The sequence below is a fragment of the Pygoscelis adeliae genome, unplaced genomic scaffold (genome assembly GCF_000699105.1).
Source record: "Pygoscelis adeliae isolate BGI_AS28 unplaced genomic scaffold, ASM69910v1 Scaffold120, whole genome shotgun sequence".
Taxonomy (NCBI): Eukaryota; Metazoa; Chordata; class Aves; order Sphenisciformes; family Spheniscidae; genus Pygoscelis; species Pygoscelis adeliae.
This window is the reverse complement of record NW_008824032.1, coordinates 1,699,832-1,715,173: the sequence shown is the minus strand read 5'-3', so window position 1 is coordinate 1,715,173 and position 15,342 is coordinate 1,699,832. Positions and strand designations below refer to the sequence as shown.

At 40.2% G+C, this 15,342-nt stretch overlaps 1 protein-coding gene across 2 annotated transcripts in view; it reads right to left on the bottom strand.

Moving 5' to 3' along the window:
• The window catches only part of MAN1A2 (mannosidase, alpha, class 1A, member 2), a 161,802-nt gene extending 146,537 nt beyond the window's left edge, over positions 1 to 15,265 (bottom strand). For both annotated transcript variants that reach the window (XR_663845.1, XM_009329140.1), the window contains exon 1: positions 14,958 to 15,265. Coding sequence is in view for 1 of the 2 variants with exons in the window: in XM_009329140.1 (XP_009327415.1) it covers positions 14,958 to 15,265 (308 nt within the window). In the remaining variant the exon portion in view is untranslated. The remainder of the gene's footprint in view (positions 1 to 14,957) is intronic.
• Between the last annotated feature and the right edge of the window lie 77 nt (positions 15,266 to 15,342).

The window sequence follows — 15,342 nt, the reverse complement described above, 5'->3', positions numbered from 1 at the left end:
AAGAAACAGTTATGCACAACCCTCCTGGCTAACACAGCGTCAGTGCTAGTCAATTAGCCTCGCTGCGGTACGGGAGTAGCATTTGATTTGTCTGAAACAGAGATCAGCTCCTTGCACCACAGGATTGGCAGGATCACACTAGTCACCAGCACTCCCTTCCCTCTATGTGGCAGCAGTTTAAAATGTAGTACTGCTTCACAGAAACTGGAAGAATTATGGGGCAATAGCAGAAAAAAATTAATTTGAACTCAGGCTCAGAATATCAATAACTTTCAGAAGGTATTTCGTGACATGTCGTGAGAAAAACCCAGACAGGAGCTGCAGGCAGTGTTCTGTTGTTAAACACAGTCCTTCCTTATTTCAGGGGAAAAAAACAAATATATATAGTACTTATACTGTGATTCAAAAGGATTTCATATAAAAGGACGCAGACTGCAGTGTGGATATACTTTTAACAGTAATATTGGATTAATTAAAATAGAAATACTCTACAAAAGTTCTTCCCCCATACAGCACCACTGGGACTGGTTAGAAGGAAAGAACAGCAAAGCTTTATACCTCTCTACTTGGCAAATCAGCCAAAATAGTAACTAAAGATAGAGCAACAAAAAGCTGGAAATCATGACGTACCGTCTAAGCTGCACTGTTCCACAGAGCAAAACTGTATCTCATTACTCCCAAAGTTCTTTAATCTCATCAATAAAGCAGAGGATGAAAGACAACTGTGTGACAAATTATTTAGCCTTCCAGGTGCTTTTAATAAAAGTTTCCACATTAAAATAATCCACCCTGCTAATAAACTACACAATTTTGATTCAAGAGACAGATAATTGGGTGTTGGGGTTTTTTCTTCCCCTGTAAAAAAGGCCAGAAAAGCAACACTGGATCAGTAACTCCCCACCCCCACCCCCGAAAAAAAAAACAACAATGCAAGGCTCACACTACTCAGTACATTTATGAATATGGAAAGCAGGTTTTTGCACATCAGAAGAGAATACAGTCCCCATCACAGAAAGGTTGAGGTCAGAAGGGACCTCTGGAGGTTATCTGGTCCAACACCCCCTGCTCAAGCAGGGCCACCTAGAGCCGGTTGCCCAGGACCACATCCAGACAGCTTCTGAATATCTTCAGGGATGTAGATATCATTACCACAAATTATGCAGTGGAGTTTCCTCATATACAAGCAAACTGCAGAGAATATGAGCGATAAGCTTAGCTCTGAAAATGACACCTTTCCAATTGCAGTGTCTTCCCAACCAAGTAAACAATATTGTTGACAGCCAACTAGGCTAGTAAAATCCAGCACATAGTCTAAGGAATGACTGACCCATAAACAAGGTAAGGATGTTAACATCATGATGGTAAACACAACAGAATGAAAAAAAAAGTATAAAAGAGGAAATTGTAATGATTAAACTACTCTTACACATTACAATTAAGTCAGCTAAAGATGACTTGGCATTCTTCGGGAACTGCTAAGCAGATCTTTGTTCATATACATCTACAATAAAAATATTGTCAGGATACAAGAAGTGAAACAAAATACAGCAAATGAGCAATATTTCAGTAGTATATACATCTAGAACTCTAGTATAGTAGCACATCTGGGATATACATCTAGAACTATCATGGATGTTTTTCATAAACCTATGATAAAATTAACAGATTAAACTAAAGCAATGAAATGTTGATTAACAGCTATCAGTGCTATTTCCAGTATCAGTGAAACGCTTTAATATTAAAGTGTTTTACAGACTACATATACAGGCTTTAGATGTATGCAACAGATGAGTTGGACACAAACTACTCTTGACATGACCAGGACAGAAAATACACAGAAGTACTGTAGCCCAGAACGTGAATCTGAAATAATGGAAGAGCTGGGGATATAAAATGTCTCAGCGATTTGATCTTTGAATTGTCTTCATCAATAGAATCTCAGATTTTTCAGATATCTTTATAAACAGTACATAGTACACAGTGTTATCTTCCTCTGTTAATTTGCTTAATACAATCACATATACATCCGGCATGTAAAGTCAAATTTCTTCTTTCTCCACCACTGCTGCAGTCAACTCTGTAAATTCCCAGCAACAAAATGCAGCTCATGGACAGTTGCAGTCATATGTTCGATCCCTCTAAGATTAAATTAAAATCTGTTCCATTAGTTCAAATTATTATTGCAAATTCCTTGCCTCTTTCATGAAAAAGAGGCCATATCCCTAACAAATATTTTATCCATAATATAACAGTACATAATTAAGAAAGAGATGACTCAAACAGGACAACATTGTTGATTTGACTAATGGAAACTCTGGAACTATGAAACAACCCACAACTCTCTCCTTCACCAGCTGTAGGCAACAAAATCACGTTTATTTTGAGAAGTTCAGACCCAACAGTTTCAAACACACTGGCCCACAGTAAACAAGCATGCAGTCCCAAGATCATCAAACCAAGAGATTCAACTCTTTACAACCCAAAGTCCAGTGTGAGCTTGGGCTCAGCTCCACCAAAAACAGTTACTTTATGAGAAGATACTCTCACGGCTGTAAGCCACAAAAGGTAAGAAAAAGAGTGAAGTTGCTGAGACACTAACTTAATTCAAGAGAAAAGTGTTTACTCAAGGCGGCATAAAATCTGAGAAAAAAGTGGAGTTGGAATATGTTGACCCAGCAAGATCAAGAATCAACACACTCCAAGAATCAAAGGAGGTTGATATTTTCCTACCTTACACCTTCCAGGCCAGCAGGGACTCACTGAGCTGGTAAGCACATCAATACTCAGTAAATAGCCTAACTGGCTAGGCTCCCTGCATGAGCCAGCAAATAATCACTGTGTATTTCCTGCTTGAGGAACCTCTGTGTATGCTAGAAGATGTCAAAACACATACCCATGGCAATTTTATAGAGAGACGCTATTTCTGAAGATTAATGCTGTGGCAAAAGGTCATATCCTTGCAGCCACTGTCATGAGTGGAAGTTAATATTAGTTAAAAGTTCGTTCCAACCCTAAAGTAGAGATGCTGCAAAATCAAGTACTCGGACTAGGAAATGGAAGCTTAATTCCCTCCCCTATAAACATTATGTCACCTTCAGTCATCATTTTGGATTCCAGAAAGAAGGGATGGGAGAAAAAATAAAGAACACAAAACATGGTATTTAAGATGGCTGTCAAAGCCTCATGTAGCTTCCCTTCTTCAGGATTTCTGAACTTTTATGGAGGCTTTTATTTACTCTTGCTTCTCAGAGGTTAAAGTTCACTCATTCTTAACAGGTTAAAAGAAGATGAGGCAGTGTTAGCCACCTGTCACCACAACATGTTTCGGGACCACACCTAGCCTTTGTGGGAGAAAGGTTGGGGCAAAGGCTATCTGTCATCTGAAAAACAGCATGGCATAAAGGAACATAAGAAAAACTTTGGCATTACACTTCCATCCAACTCCTCCTATCCTTCCCTCCCCTCCCGGCTTTCCCATCTCCACATAGCAGAGAAGACGGTGATGCTTTTTTAGATGTCTCGGACTATACAACCATTGGATGGCACTTGCCACCTTCACAGCCCTGTTATTTCAACTGCTGAGCACTGAACTGAAAACAGCAGGGTCAAATTGCTAAAAATAAGTGACCGATCATATAAAAAGGAGAGGTAGAGCAGAAACTGAAAATATAAAACCAAAAACCGCCTGCCACAAATGTTTTGAACAGTTTGATGTAAATATAAGGCTTTCTAAATCTCAAAAGGCATTCTATTTTAAGCATTATTGAACCCACCTGAAAGCAAGGTTATGGCTGATGCAGTTTAAGGCAATTTTTCAAGGCAGCTTGGAAGAACTCTACTTAGTCTGCACAGGTTCCAGAATTTTCTTATTAACAGAAGTCAAATAGAAAAATGAATTTGTTAAGTATCAAATTTAAGGAATATTTTTTTTTATGCTTCTACATATTTCCTAGTTACTAGAACACTAAACAATATTACATAGTCTGCTTTTTTGCTAAAAATTCCATACTATGAACCCATGACAGTTCAAAACAAACTTGCTAGCGAACCAAAGAACAGCAAGTAATTACGACTTACTCAAAAATTACACACACCACTTGAGTTCGGGCTAGTTTTAGGTTTGTTTACTTGTTACTGTAGGAAAGGAAGCTCCATAGATATTTACTGGGGTTTTTTTCCTTTTAAACTCAAAAGGCACTTTAAATTTTCCCAGGATCACCACCAGCAAATTCTAGAGTATGAAAAATTTTGAAAAAAATTAAATACCTTAATGGACTAAATCGCAATCTTGTGCTGGGGATTGATCAGGTGACTTGTGTCAGCATCTGAACCTCCCAGACCAAGTAAAGGTGGCATTTTCTTTGCAGTGCCTTAAGTTTCTCTTGCAATTGTTCCTGCAGGTTACATTACCACTTGAAACGTCACATATTTCATTGAGCATAATGATTCAGGCATCTTGCCAAATTGACACAAATATGTCAAGCCTCATTTTTCTTTTTAATAGCAGTAGACTGGATGATCTAGTCCCATGGTAGTGTGATGGCCAGATGCTATTTTGAGAAAATTATGTCTAAAGAGGGGAGAGAGGGTGTCAAGCAAATGACTATGCATAACTGCAATAGCATATCCATCTGAATAAAATTAGTGCTCAAGTGATTTATAGAAACTAAAATAAACATATCAAAAGACTACAGATGTATAAAAACCAGAACAAACCAGAGACCTGGGGTTCACATGTAGTAGTTAGTAACACAATCTAAAAAATTCTGTTGTTTCACAAACACACACAAGAACAAAAGTCACCATTAGGCATTTGACTTTGAGTCAATAAACTGTTCCGATCGCCTGCTCTGGCCAGCAAGCACCTATCAAATGCTGCAATGCCAACACAGGACTGGGTAAAAGCCAGCCAGAAAGATTCCAGGTTCTCTTCTATCACTGTTTTTTTGTTGCTGTTTTTCACATCAAGTAATATCAGGAATGATGGGGTGATGGGTTTTTTTGGTGGGTTTGGTGGTGTTTTTATAAAAGAGTTTCCTTTGGTTACCAATACAACTTCGAATGATTCTCAATTGTTCTGTTCACCAATATCACTACAAGAAAAAGCTGAACCAAGTTCATAACAGAAGTTAATTTATAAAAATTTCTAGTAGAATATCAGTCACCTCATTAAACATTGGTTTTAAAGTTTCACATGCAAGTATTGAAATGACAGCAGTGACAACTGACTATCCACTTCACTGAGCAGTTTATAGATATCACATATACAGATACCTTGGTATCTTTCCACAGGTATCAGTCCCTCAATATGAGAAAGTTCCCAGACATGATGTAAAACTAAAAAAAAAAAAAAGTTCTCAGTTATCAGGGTGACAGTTATTGCAGTGCAGTTAAGTTCCCTTCCATCATCGGGATGTGAATTAGTAATTCATTTCACAGAAACAGGCATAAACATTCATACTCTATGAACTTTTCACTGCACTGATCTGGACCAACTTAACAAGTGTAACAGTTAATAGATCCAACTTGACTGTTTTTAAGTACCTAAATCAGTATTTTTAACAGTTCAGAGTAACAACCAGTTAAAATAATGTGCACGATATAGTGATAAAACTGAAGCTAAAAATTTAATTCTTAGCGCTATTTCTCATTTGTTTTGGGTTTTGCTATTTACTGGAAAATGGCTGTTTCACAGACCCATTAATATTTTAATTGTCGTGGATTCCAGTGTCTCTAGAAGGTGGAATTATTCACAAAAGTAGAAATTTGAATTCCTTGAATACCCTTTATAACATCAGAACTCCATGATGCAGAAGAGTCCACTTACCCTCTGCGGTATTTTCTTCTCCAGAACACCGTGCATTGCAATTCAGAATTCAATACATGCGTTGCTTAATAATTTGGAGAACACTTTCCACTCAAATAGAAGCCAACGACAGCAGAACAGATGCCTTTAGGAAACTAAGGATGTGTGATTATAGCACTGGGAAAACAGACACACACTTGCATCATCTACAATTATTAAGTTTAGAATTAAACAGTCTTCAGTGTTTCCAAGATAAACCTGATTAACAAGAGATTTAAAAGGTCACTAGAAACATGGTTCTTAGTCAAACTAGTCCCACTATCATTTTTTCAGGATTGAATTTTCTCTTTCTTTGTAGGAAAAAAAAAAAGCAGGGGCAGGGGGAGGGGAGAATATTGTATCTTATCCAGGAAAATAACTCCTCTCTTCTCTAAGAAGCATCCTTCCCACCACTTTTGCCATCTCAAACAAGCCCAGAGAGTGGATGTTTGAAAAAACACACACCAAGTGGGTGTTTTTTCACATTTTGTTTTCAAAGCATAGAGCAAAATTTATTTCATAAAAATAATGAAAACAAGCAGGAAGTTTGCGGTCCAGAAAGTCAGCTCTGGATTATGATTTTTTACATATACAGGATGCAAGTATTCTGGAGCAAAAGCAGATCCCCTAACTTGCATAGGGAAAATAGTAAATAGCACTCAAAAAGCAATACCTTTGTAAAGATAGCAACATATCCAGAAAAGTCTGCTGAGGAAACAGCACATGCTGTAAACTATTCTTACTAGCCAACAAACCTAAACCACGAGTACAACCCAGTGTATTCCGCACAAGTTTACTTATCCGGCAAGATCTTCAGAGCAAGAACATGGCAGATGTGATCTTCCCCTTCCCACTGAAGGATTTAAGGGATATGCGGCTCCCACAGATGAGATGTTTTTCTCACCCTTTGTGAGCACATTCAGTCTGATCCAATAAAAAAAGTAAAACAGATTAGTTTGATTTACCACTGACAGTCACCTGCTCATAAGCGGCCTGACTGTACACTTCAGCAGTTAAAACATGTCAGCAGGTCCCTGAGAAAAATGGTTACAAATTACTGAGAGGAAGAAACTACTTATGCAGCTTGCCTGTGCAAACTTCAAATGCCTTGCTGACCTACAACAGTGCTAAACCTCAGCTGAGACGAACGTCATCTTGCAAAAGTCTTCCAAGTTGATACCAGCACACGCTAAATATGAAAATAGACATTTCTGCATGCTGGTGTTAATAGACACAAAATAATCTCATTTAAGAGCTCTTAAATCTTCATACAACAAGAAAATACTTTCATCATATGCACTCCCTTAAAGCTGTAATTTTGCTCATGCCATACTGATCAGATTACATAATGTTAAACCAAATGAAAACCTCAAACTTGATCTCTCAAATAGAATCATAGAAAATAGCTACCTGTCCATTGTAAGCCTCAATGGCAGCACTACGGCAAGGAGTTGGGGAAGCATTTACAAAATCCTCTGGGGGTTTAAGAGGTGACTAACCAGTAAGAAAGCACATTAAACATTAATGAAACTCATGCTGAATACCATATGCAAAGTAATCCAGTTCATGGGTTTGCGTCATAAGAATATTTACAAAAATGAAGGCAGCAAGACAGAATCATAAATGTGATTCAACGTTTGGGCAAATAAATCCTGTAAGGAGCAGAACTAACGTAGCCCCGTATTTCAGACATCAATCGCTTTTAGCTTTCTGTCCCCATGTTTCCTACCACCTCGGTAATGCACCCCATTGCTCTTGGCATCCCATAAAACCCAGCTCTTTCCTGCCACAGCGTTAATTTTCAGCCACCCTTCTCCAGCGATCAGTGAAGAACAGAGGACACGTGCTGTGGCTGGTTCTGAGTTTCACTTGTGCAGATTGACTAGCAGCAGACCGAGCATCACAGATGACTCGGGCTCATAGCTGTGATTCTTCCTTCAGCGCTGTCCCTAATTAAGGTCTTTCTCTTTCACCCAGTGCTGAGACATGCACAAGATACAGAAATTTACTTATTTTGACAGGTCACCCTTTGCTGCTGATAGATGCTACAGGGGAGAAAGAGGGAATAGAGAACAGAACAGGGTCAGCGAGCGCTACAGGTGAACATATGGCACAGCCACGTAAACTTTGTTTGCTTAGGAGGCAAGGCTAAAGATACCTTTAAAAAGCAGTCTCTAGCTTCGAAAAGAAGGTTAATAAATAACCTATGACATATCTTCTCTTTTTTTTTTTTATTTATTTTAAAAACACCAGCGTACCTGGTTGGGTACTCAAAAAACAAGAATGGAAGTTACCAGGGAAAGTTATCTCCCTTATTTTTTTTGAGATCTTCAAATACTAAATAATACAAGTTCTTTATTTGAGTGAATGAATGAAGCTACGTAATTTGCTCTGTGCAGGACACTAGATCAGACAACAACATAAAGACAAAAGGAATCAAAAGCCTACAAGTTTTATGAGCAAACATATATTACAAGAACTCAGCAGTTCTCAAAGCTTTTCCCAGTATTTCCCCCCCGTGAATAAGTGTATTTGCCCTCAATACAATAAGATAATAAAGTAAAACCCGTTTGTTGAATTTGAAGACAAATATCAGAAGTCATATTGATCAAATAAGAGGTAAATAACTACATTGTAAACGCAGGTACTTTGGAAAAGTTACAATCATACAGGACATTTAGAGCCCTCAGACTTTTTATTTCAAGGTTTGGGGCAGCAGGGGAAAGGTACCTATTTTTCCCCTTTCTTGGCCTTACTACCTTGTTGGGTTGTTGAACACTCCTCTCTCCACAAACAGTTAGCTTGCAACAGAACTCTGAATTTTAGTAATAATGTGAGAATCTAGTTACTGAATTAAGACAGATGATAGCACTCACTTGAGCCTGCAACTGGAAATGAAGGGAAAAGAACAAATCCCACAAGCTATAGCCAAATACATGCCCTCAAGTTCCCACTTTGTTAGCCTCAATAACTACTGTGAGAAACAGCTGCCTACCCATCAGACCAGACTCTTCTCAACACTGCGAGCTGCAATAGTGGAAGTGCGGGGTGGTGGAATAAAAGCACTGACCATGTTTTGGACTTTATGGGCTTCTTAGGGAAGGACATAAGAAGAGAAGAAAGGCATTACAGAAGTTTTCCTCTTTGCCCATATTCAGTCTCAGTTCAACTGTTATGAAAACCTGTACACATACAACACGTGATGTCACCAAACTTGTAACTAGCTTTATATACATTTGTTGTAAGGAAGCAAAACCCCGTAACTCCGAACTAGCTGAGCAGGATCAAGATGTTTGTATTTACTATAGGAAATTGAGAGGATCAGAAGATGGGAGATCTCTTATAGTGCAATGTGCACACAACTAGCCACACTGCTTACTATTGCCTACACTGCTACCATCATCAAGCAACCCACATTTATGCTAAAGTTCTTTTGAGATTTTAATTTACAAAACTCCAAATGAACCAAAGTGCTACTGCCTCCCACCCACCAGCTGGCCTAAATCCAGCCAGCAGTCTTTCTGCAGTTTTCCCACGCCTGATTGTTTTCCAGCATGTAGACAAAGTGTAGATCATGCAGAAAACCAGTAAGTTAAAACTTTTTTTTTTTAAACTGGAAAGGATAAGAACTGGAGAACACCAGCTCTCGACTCCTCTCTTTCATAATACAGGAAATACTTTGACAAACTGGAGTACAGCAAGATAACTTGAAGAAAGCAGCACTCTACATATGATGTAGGCTGTTCAGCAGATGGGGGGGAGGAGGGAGGACATCTAGACAGATGGTCTAGAATTTGCATTTTGTAATTCGAAGATGAAAGCATTTCTCAGCCTACAACATAATGCACTAATTTCAGCAGAACCTTACAAATAATACAAGCAGGTTCAGGAGAAATTCAAATTGAGTTTAAGGGTATAATGTGGGGACTCCAGAGGAAAGTAAGGGAAATCAAATTTCTATAAATTTCTCCAAGTATCAACACTATTTCCTCAAGCCTCTTCTCAAAACGGAGTCCAGAATAGAGAATGACATGTGGCTACTAAAAACCCCAACTGAGGAAGTCTCCAGACAAAGATGGGCAGTGCTCCTGCAATAGCTTCAACAGTTGAAAACTGACACCAGACAGTTACAACTTCTTTGTCCTATACATACGAGATGTTTCTGAGCCCTGACTTGGAATGCACTACTTCTGCCCTCTTCAGCTCCATAGGTGTCACCATGAGGACCTGCATCTCCTGCATGTTGCACCCTAAAAACCCCTTGCTTCTAGATCAAGCACCTCAGCTGAAACTCAGAGTCCACATTCCACAGAGACTGTGGAGTCTGCTCTGAAGACAGGCTCAATTTCATGCAGCGAAAAATTGGACAGGGTAGGAGTTGGGGCCCAGGTGCTACAGCGGGTCCTGATTTTTCAGGGGAAAAAACAGGTTCTCTGAACCACAATAGCAAACACTCTTAATTGCACTAATGAGCTGTGCCTCAAGTAAAGGTGGGGAAGGAAGAGCAAAGAGTTTTATGCACTTTTATACTTGATGGCATGGCAGAGGATGACAGGAGACACTGATCCCACTGAGTAATAGAGATTAAATTATCTCCTCTGCCCACTTCTACTACGGCTAATTAAGTCATATAGACCAGAGAAGATAAAGGTATTCAAGAGAAGCATATTAAGCCTTTCATGTTTCTTAAAAAAAAAAATGCAGGATTTAAAAGAAGAAATTAAGAATGAAAACTCTTCAGAATCATTTTTGTTACTTTCACCTCCTAAGAGCAGAGACAGCAGCTGCTACTGCCGCAGAGACAACCACATATTGAGCATCAGAAGAAAGAGCACTTTTAGACTACTGCCATCAGCTGCTGACCCACAACTGGTCATATCAGACTGCTGAGCTTGTATCTTTGCATAACACAGAAGTCAATATTCCTTAGCTTCACAGAAACAAAGTCAAAGGCACAATTTACACTGATCTATACCTACTTACACACAGAGGCCAAGGCAGCTGAGGTGGTCAGTTGTATTAGCAGCACCTGCTATCAATCTGATGACATGAGGGTTGTTTGTGGGTTTTTTTTAGCACAGGAGGAATTATGACTTGAAGTAATACACAGGAATTTAGCAGCTGAAGATGCAGCTCTGCAAATTCTGAAGAACTGAATTGTTGGCACAACAGTAGTCCAAGTGCTGTTACAGAGTGGCTTTGCAGCTTTGAGCTCATAAAGTTACATTATTCCTTGCCTCTAAGATTAATGTACTTTTACCACAGAAATGATCTTAACTTTTGTCAAGTAATATAAAGAGCAGCTGCTTGACACACCATTAAAGAGACAAGTCTGCTCAATTTCCATATTACAGATAATCTTATTTTAAAAAAATCTGATAAATCAAGGAGATTACAGGGCATCTGCATTCTCACTCATTTACATTATATGCCAAGAAACCATAAGAATGCTTTGCTTTGGTTCCAAAGCTATCTTTCAGACTTGGTACCAAAGAATAAAATACCTGAGATAGCTGGAAAGTAACTGGGTAGTGAGAAACACCTGAAGTGTTTTCATGTGGCAGGGGAGATGCAGAAGTTTGGGAGAAGTGACAGTTATCTAAAACTGTGTAACAAATTTTAAGTGACACACAAGTTTGGCAAGATGTGTCTTCAAAACTGTGCTGCTCTCGTTCCAGAATCTCTGCAATACCCTGTTTGAAACAGAGAGAAATTCATCTTTGGGAAGTGAAATTGATTTTTAAAAAGCATGCGTATGCACATATCTTCACAAGTCTTGGACTAGCCTTTTCCACTCTCCCTCCTCCCAGAGGCAAAATTTTGTGGTACACCTTTCCAACATTACTAACCCATTCCCCATGCATTATCCTGCAAGTGCACACGAAGAGCTTACCCATGAAATGAACAGCTAAAAATGAGTATTAACTTGCACTACAGCCCATCCATTTCCGAAAATATAAATTGCAGTTTTATTCCAGATTTTAACCATCTTCTTACAAGAAAGTTGGTTTTCTTTGGATGATAGGCAAGGACACTGTAAATCTCGAACAGGCTACCAGGAAGGGAGTTTTCCCCCCGGCTTTTTCTGTCTGGAAGGGGAGAAGGGAAGAAAGACAGGAGCGGTAAAAAAAAAAACAGGTTAATGGAAGATGTAAAGTGAATGTTGCCAAGAGGTAACCACTGTAACAATAATAAAAACACCCAAGAATGTCAAAGGGGCTCAGGGGAAGAGGTGGGAAAGCAATATGAGGAATACAGAGAAGGTCCAGTGAGAACCATTGTTTGTACACCCAACACTAAAGCATGGCTGCGTGACAACCCTCTACCTATGTCATTGCTGTATTTGCTAGAAGACAGACATATGAATATCCTCCAATAACCTACAAAGCTCAAAATTTAAGGGGTAGGGAAAAATGAGCATTAAAATATTATAGCCTATATACCAAGGGAGCAGCATAACCATGATACGTAGTTTTTACTGTTTGATAGAGGTCAATACCAGCATTCACAGAAGAAACCCTTTCGTTTAGTCACTAAATCAACACACCTGTCATTTCATGATCAGGGGTATACTTCATATGAATGACCTGTCATCTGATTTCTTCTGAAGTCCCACAATTCTTGGAAAGACAGCTTGTCAATCCATCAATCACACTTCACACATTAGACCGCCTCCTCCCTTGTATTACCAGTAGGTTATTTTCTCTTGATCTTTTGCACCATAACTCCTCAGTGCCATCCAAAAAACATCACCTATAGAGTAGCTGACACTTGACTTTGCTCCTTGATAGTAAGCTGAACAAAGTTTTTCATCCCAAACTGACATAACAAGTAATCTAGAATTCACTACTGAAGACCCTTTACTTTCTCAAAACACCATCTATCAACGTTCCTGCAATGCAGAAGCAGGAACCCAGCACTGAAAATAGCAGTTCCTTTCTGTCCTCTCCTTTATGGAAAACAGTCACCACATCAGCACCCGGCTAGCAAATAGCCTGTTGATAAGACTATGTGGTAATAAGCCAAAAAAGTCGCTCCAGAAGTAAAGCACATAACCTTGCTTCACAATGCATACTGTGGCATTCACACAAGTGTCTCACAAGCAGGTTAAGCAGGCAGGCTTTTTTAGTAGTTAAGACATGCTTGGAGCAATCCAATGGCTTGCAGGGCTAAAACAACAGGAATAATATCTATTCTTGCTCAAATAACAACCCAAAAGGCGGCCATAAAAAAACTGTACATGACAGGGACAATTGGGAGGGAGGGGGGCATGGCGAGGGGGGTACCCACATCCGAAGCTTATGGAGGAACCATAGGAGAGTTAACTGACGACAGGATAACCACTTCTTTTAAAGAACAGATCCCAAACAAGCAAAATGCATTTAGCTCCAACAGTTATAAGTTACTGCTTATCTACACATGACAGACAAGAGTAGCATGCACTTCATACCATTACTGAAGCTGTAGCCTCAGTAATTAAAGAGGACACGTGAAAAGGACCCACATAAGTAGGTTAATCAAGAGCATCACTCCAGAACTATCAGTATCAACAAACTCCTTTTTCTACGGCCCATCTACTGGGCAATACAAGGTATAACAGTCACAGCTGGAGTTTTGAAAATTTCTGCTGAACGCCTCTTTTTGTTTCATCTGTCTTCTATTTCAGAACCTGATTTTGACTGCATGTACCAGAGTGACTGTGAAAGCTAAGAAATAAGATCACACAAAAAAGACAGTGAAAGATGAGAACTTCAAAGGCATATTAGGGAGTGTCTAAACCTATGTTTTGTGCAACGTTTACATTTAACCGCACCAGCAATTAACATCATAGACAAAAGAAGTCCTTGTTAAATATTAAGCACCCATGCCCTTTCAGTTAGGGAGAAAGAGCTGATAAGTGCCCCAAGACATTCAACAGCAAAGATGCCGTAAGGAAAAATACCACAGTATTCAGATAGTCTTTATAACTCAGAACAGATTAATAAAAAGAGGCAACTATACCCTCTCCTTTTAATCTAGCACAAATAATCTTTAAATAATTCTTATATCATGTCAATAGGATATATTTTAAACTGTTCTCAAGGAACGCTACCAGCATAAGTAACCTTTCTTTAAATTTCACTGTATTACTAATTCGAGTATTGAAGAACATATATTTTACCACCCGTCATCATCACATTTTACCCATCTTTGACAGTGAAGAGAGATCAGTTAGCTTCACTATGATCCAGGCACTAGGGCAGGATTTAAGCAATTAGCGTATGTTAGAAGTAAATATACTGTAAAACCCTCATTTAAGTTTTTTGAATCTTAGTTTTGAAGGCTTCAGTTCACACGACCCAGTCTTGAACATTTAGAGGCTTGCACCACACAAAGCTTTAGGTGGCTCCAGAAAGCAATCAACAGCATGACATTTACCCTTGTTACTCTTAACTACTATTTTATCTGCAATGTCTTTACACTGGCAACCACAATTAAGGGAACTTAGCCACCGGCATCTCCAGTTGTCTGGAATAACATTATAACAAGCGATTTTAAGGGCCAGAAGGGGCAATTATGCCACCTACACTAGTTCTGTGTCCTGCACATCGTAGGCTGACAGCCTCTGCGTCACAGCATGAAGTCTTCATCAGATCAAAGTTCTTGCTACACTATTCAGCAACAAGCAGCTGTTTTGAGTAAGCACATAAAAGCTATAGAAAAGACGCAGCAGTTTTTCAGTCACTTATACTGTCTCCACAAATGCTGTAACTTAATCCCCTTTCTTCCACGACTGACCCAGGGAATTGGCTAGGGGGAGAAAAATACATCAGTCGCTGGAGGAGAGCTCGTATTTACCCTCCCGGCCCTCGCTAGCCAGAAGGCTAAATGCACGCTGGAAAAGAAAACACGGAGCCACGGCTACACATGGCAGCTGGAGGACGCAAGGCTGGGGCTCAGAAGTCGGTACGCGGTGGGAAGACGTGAGGATGTCGGAGAGAGGAGCGACAGCAGTACGGGAAGGACCTACTTCCACGGACCTCCCTCCCTTCCACCCGGTCCTGCTCCCACGGGGACCCGCTCGCCGCCACGGCGGCAGCGCCGCTCCCTTACCGGCGAGGAAGGCACCTACCTGTGCCGGTGCTCGTCGTGCCCTTGCCCGTGGATGAGGAAGCCGCCGAGGTTCTTGCCCCCTTTGCTGGTGTCCACGTGAGGAATGAGCACATCCTCCAAGCCCAGGTCAAAGCGCTTGTGCTTCGAGGAGTCGGGGAGGAAGAAGAACGCCCCGAAGCACAGGGTGATGAAGGCACTAAGAATAAGGAGCAGGATAAATTTTTCGGAGAGTCTCAAGGTAGCCCTGTGGTGCGGGAAGGCGGAGGCGCCCAGGTTCAGGGGGGGCAGCCTCCGCCCGGAGAGCGGCAGCAGGGCGGGAGTGGTCATCCTTCCGCTAGCGACCACCGCGCGGGGCACGGCTCATCCCCTCAGCCCCTGCGGAGGGCGGCCCTGGCGGCGCGGGC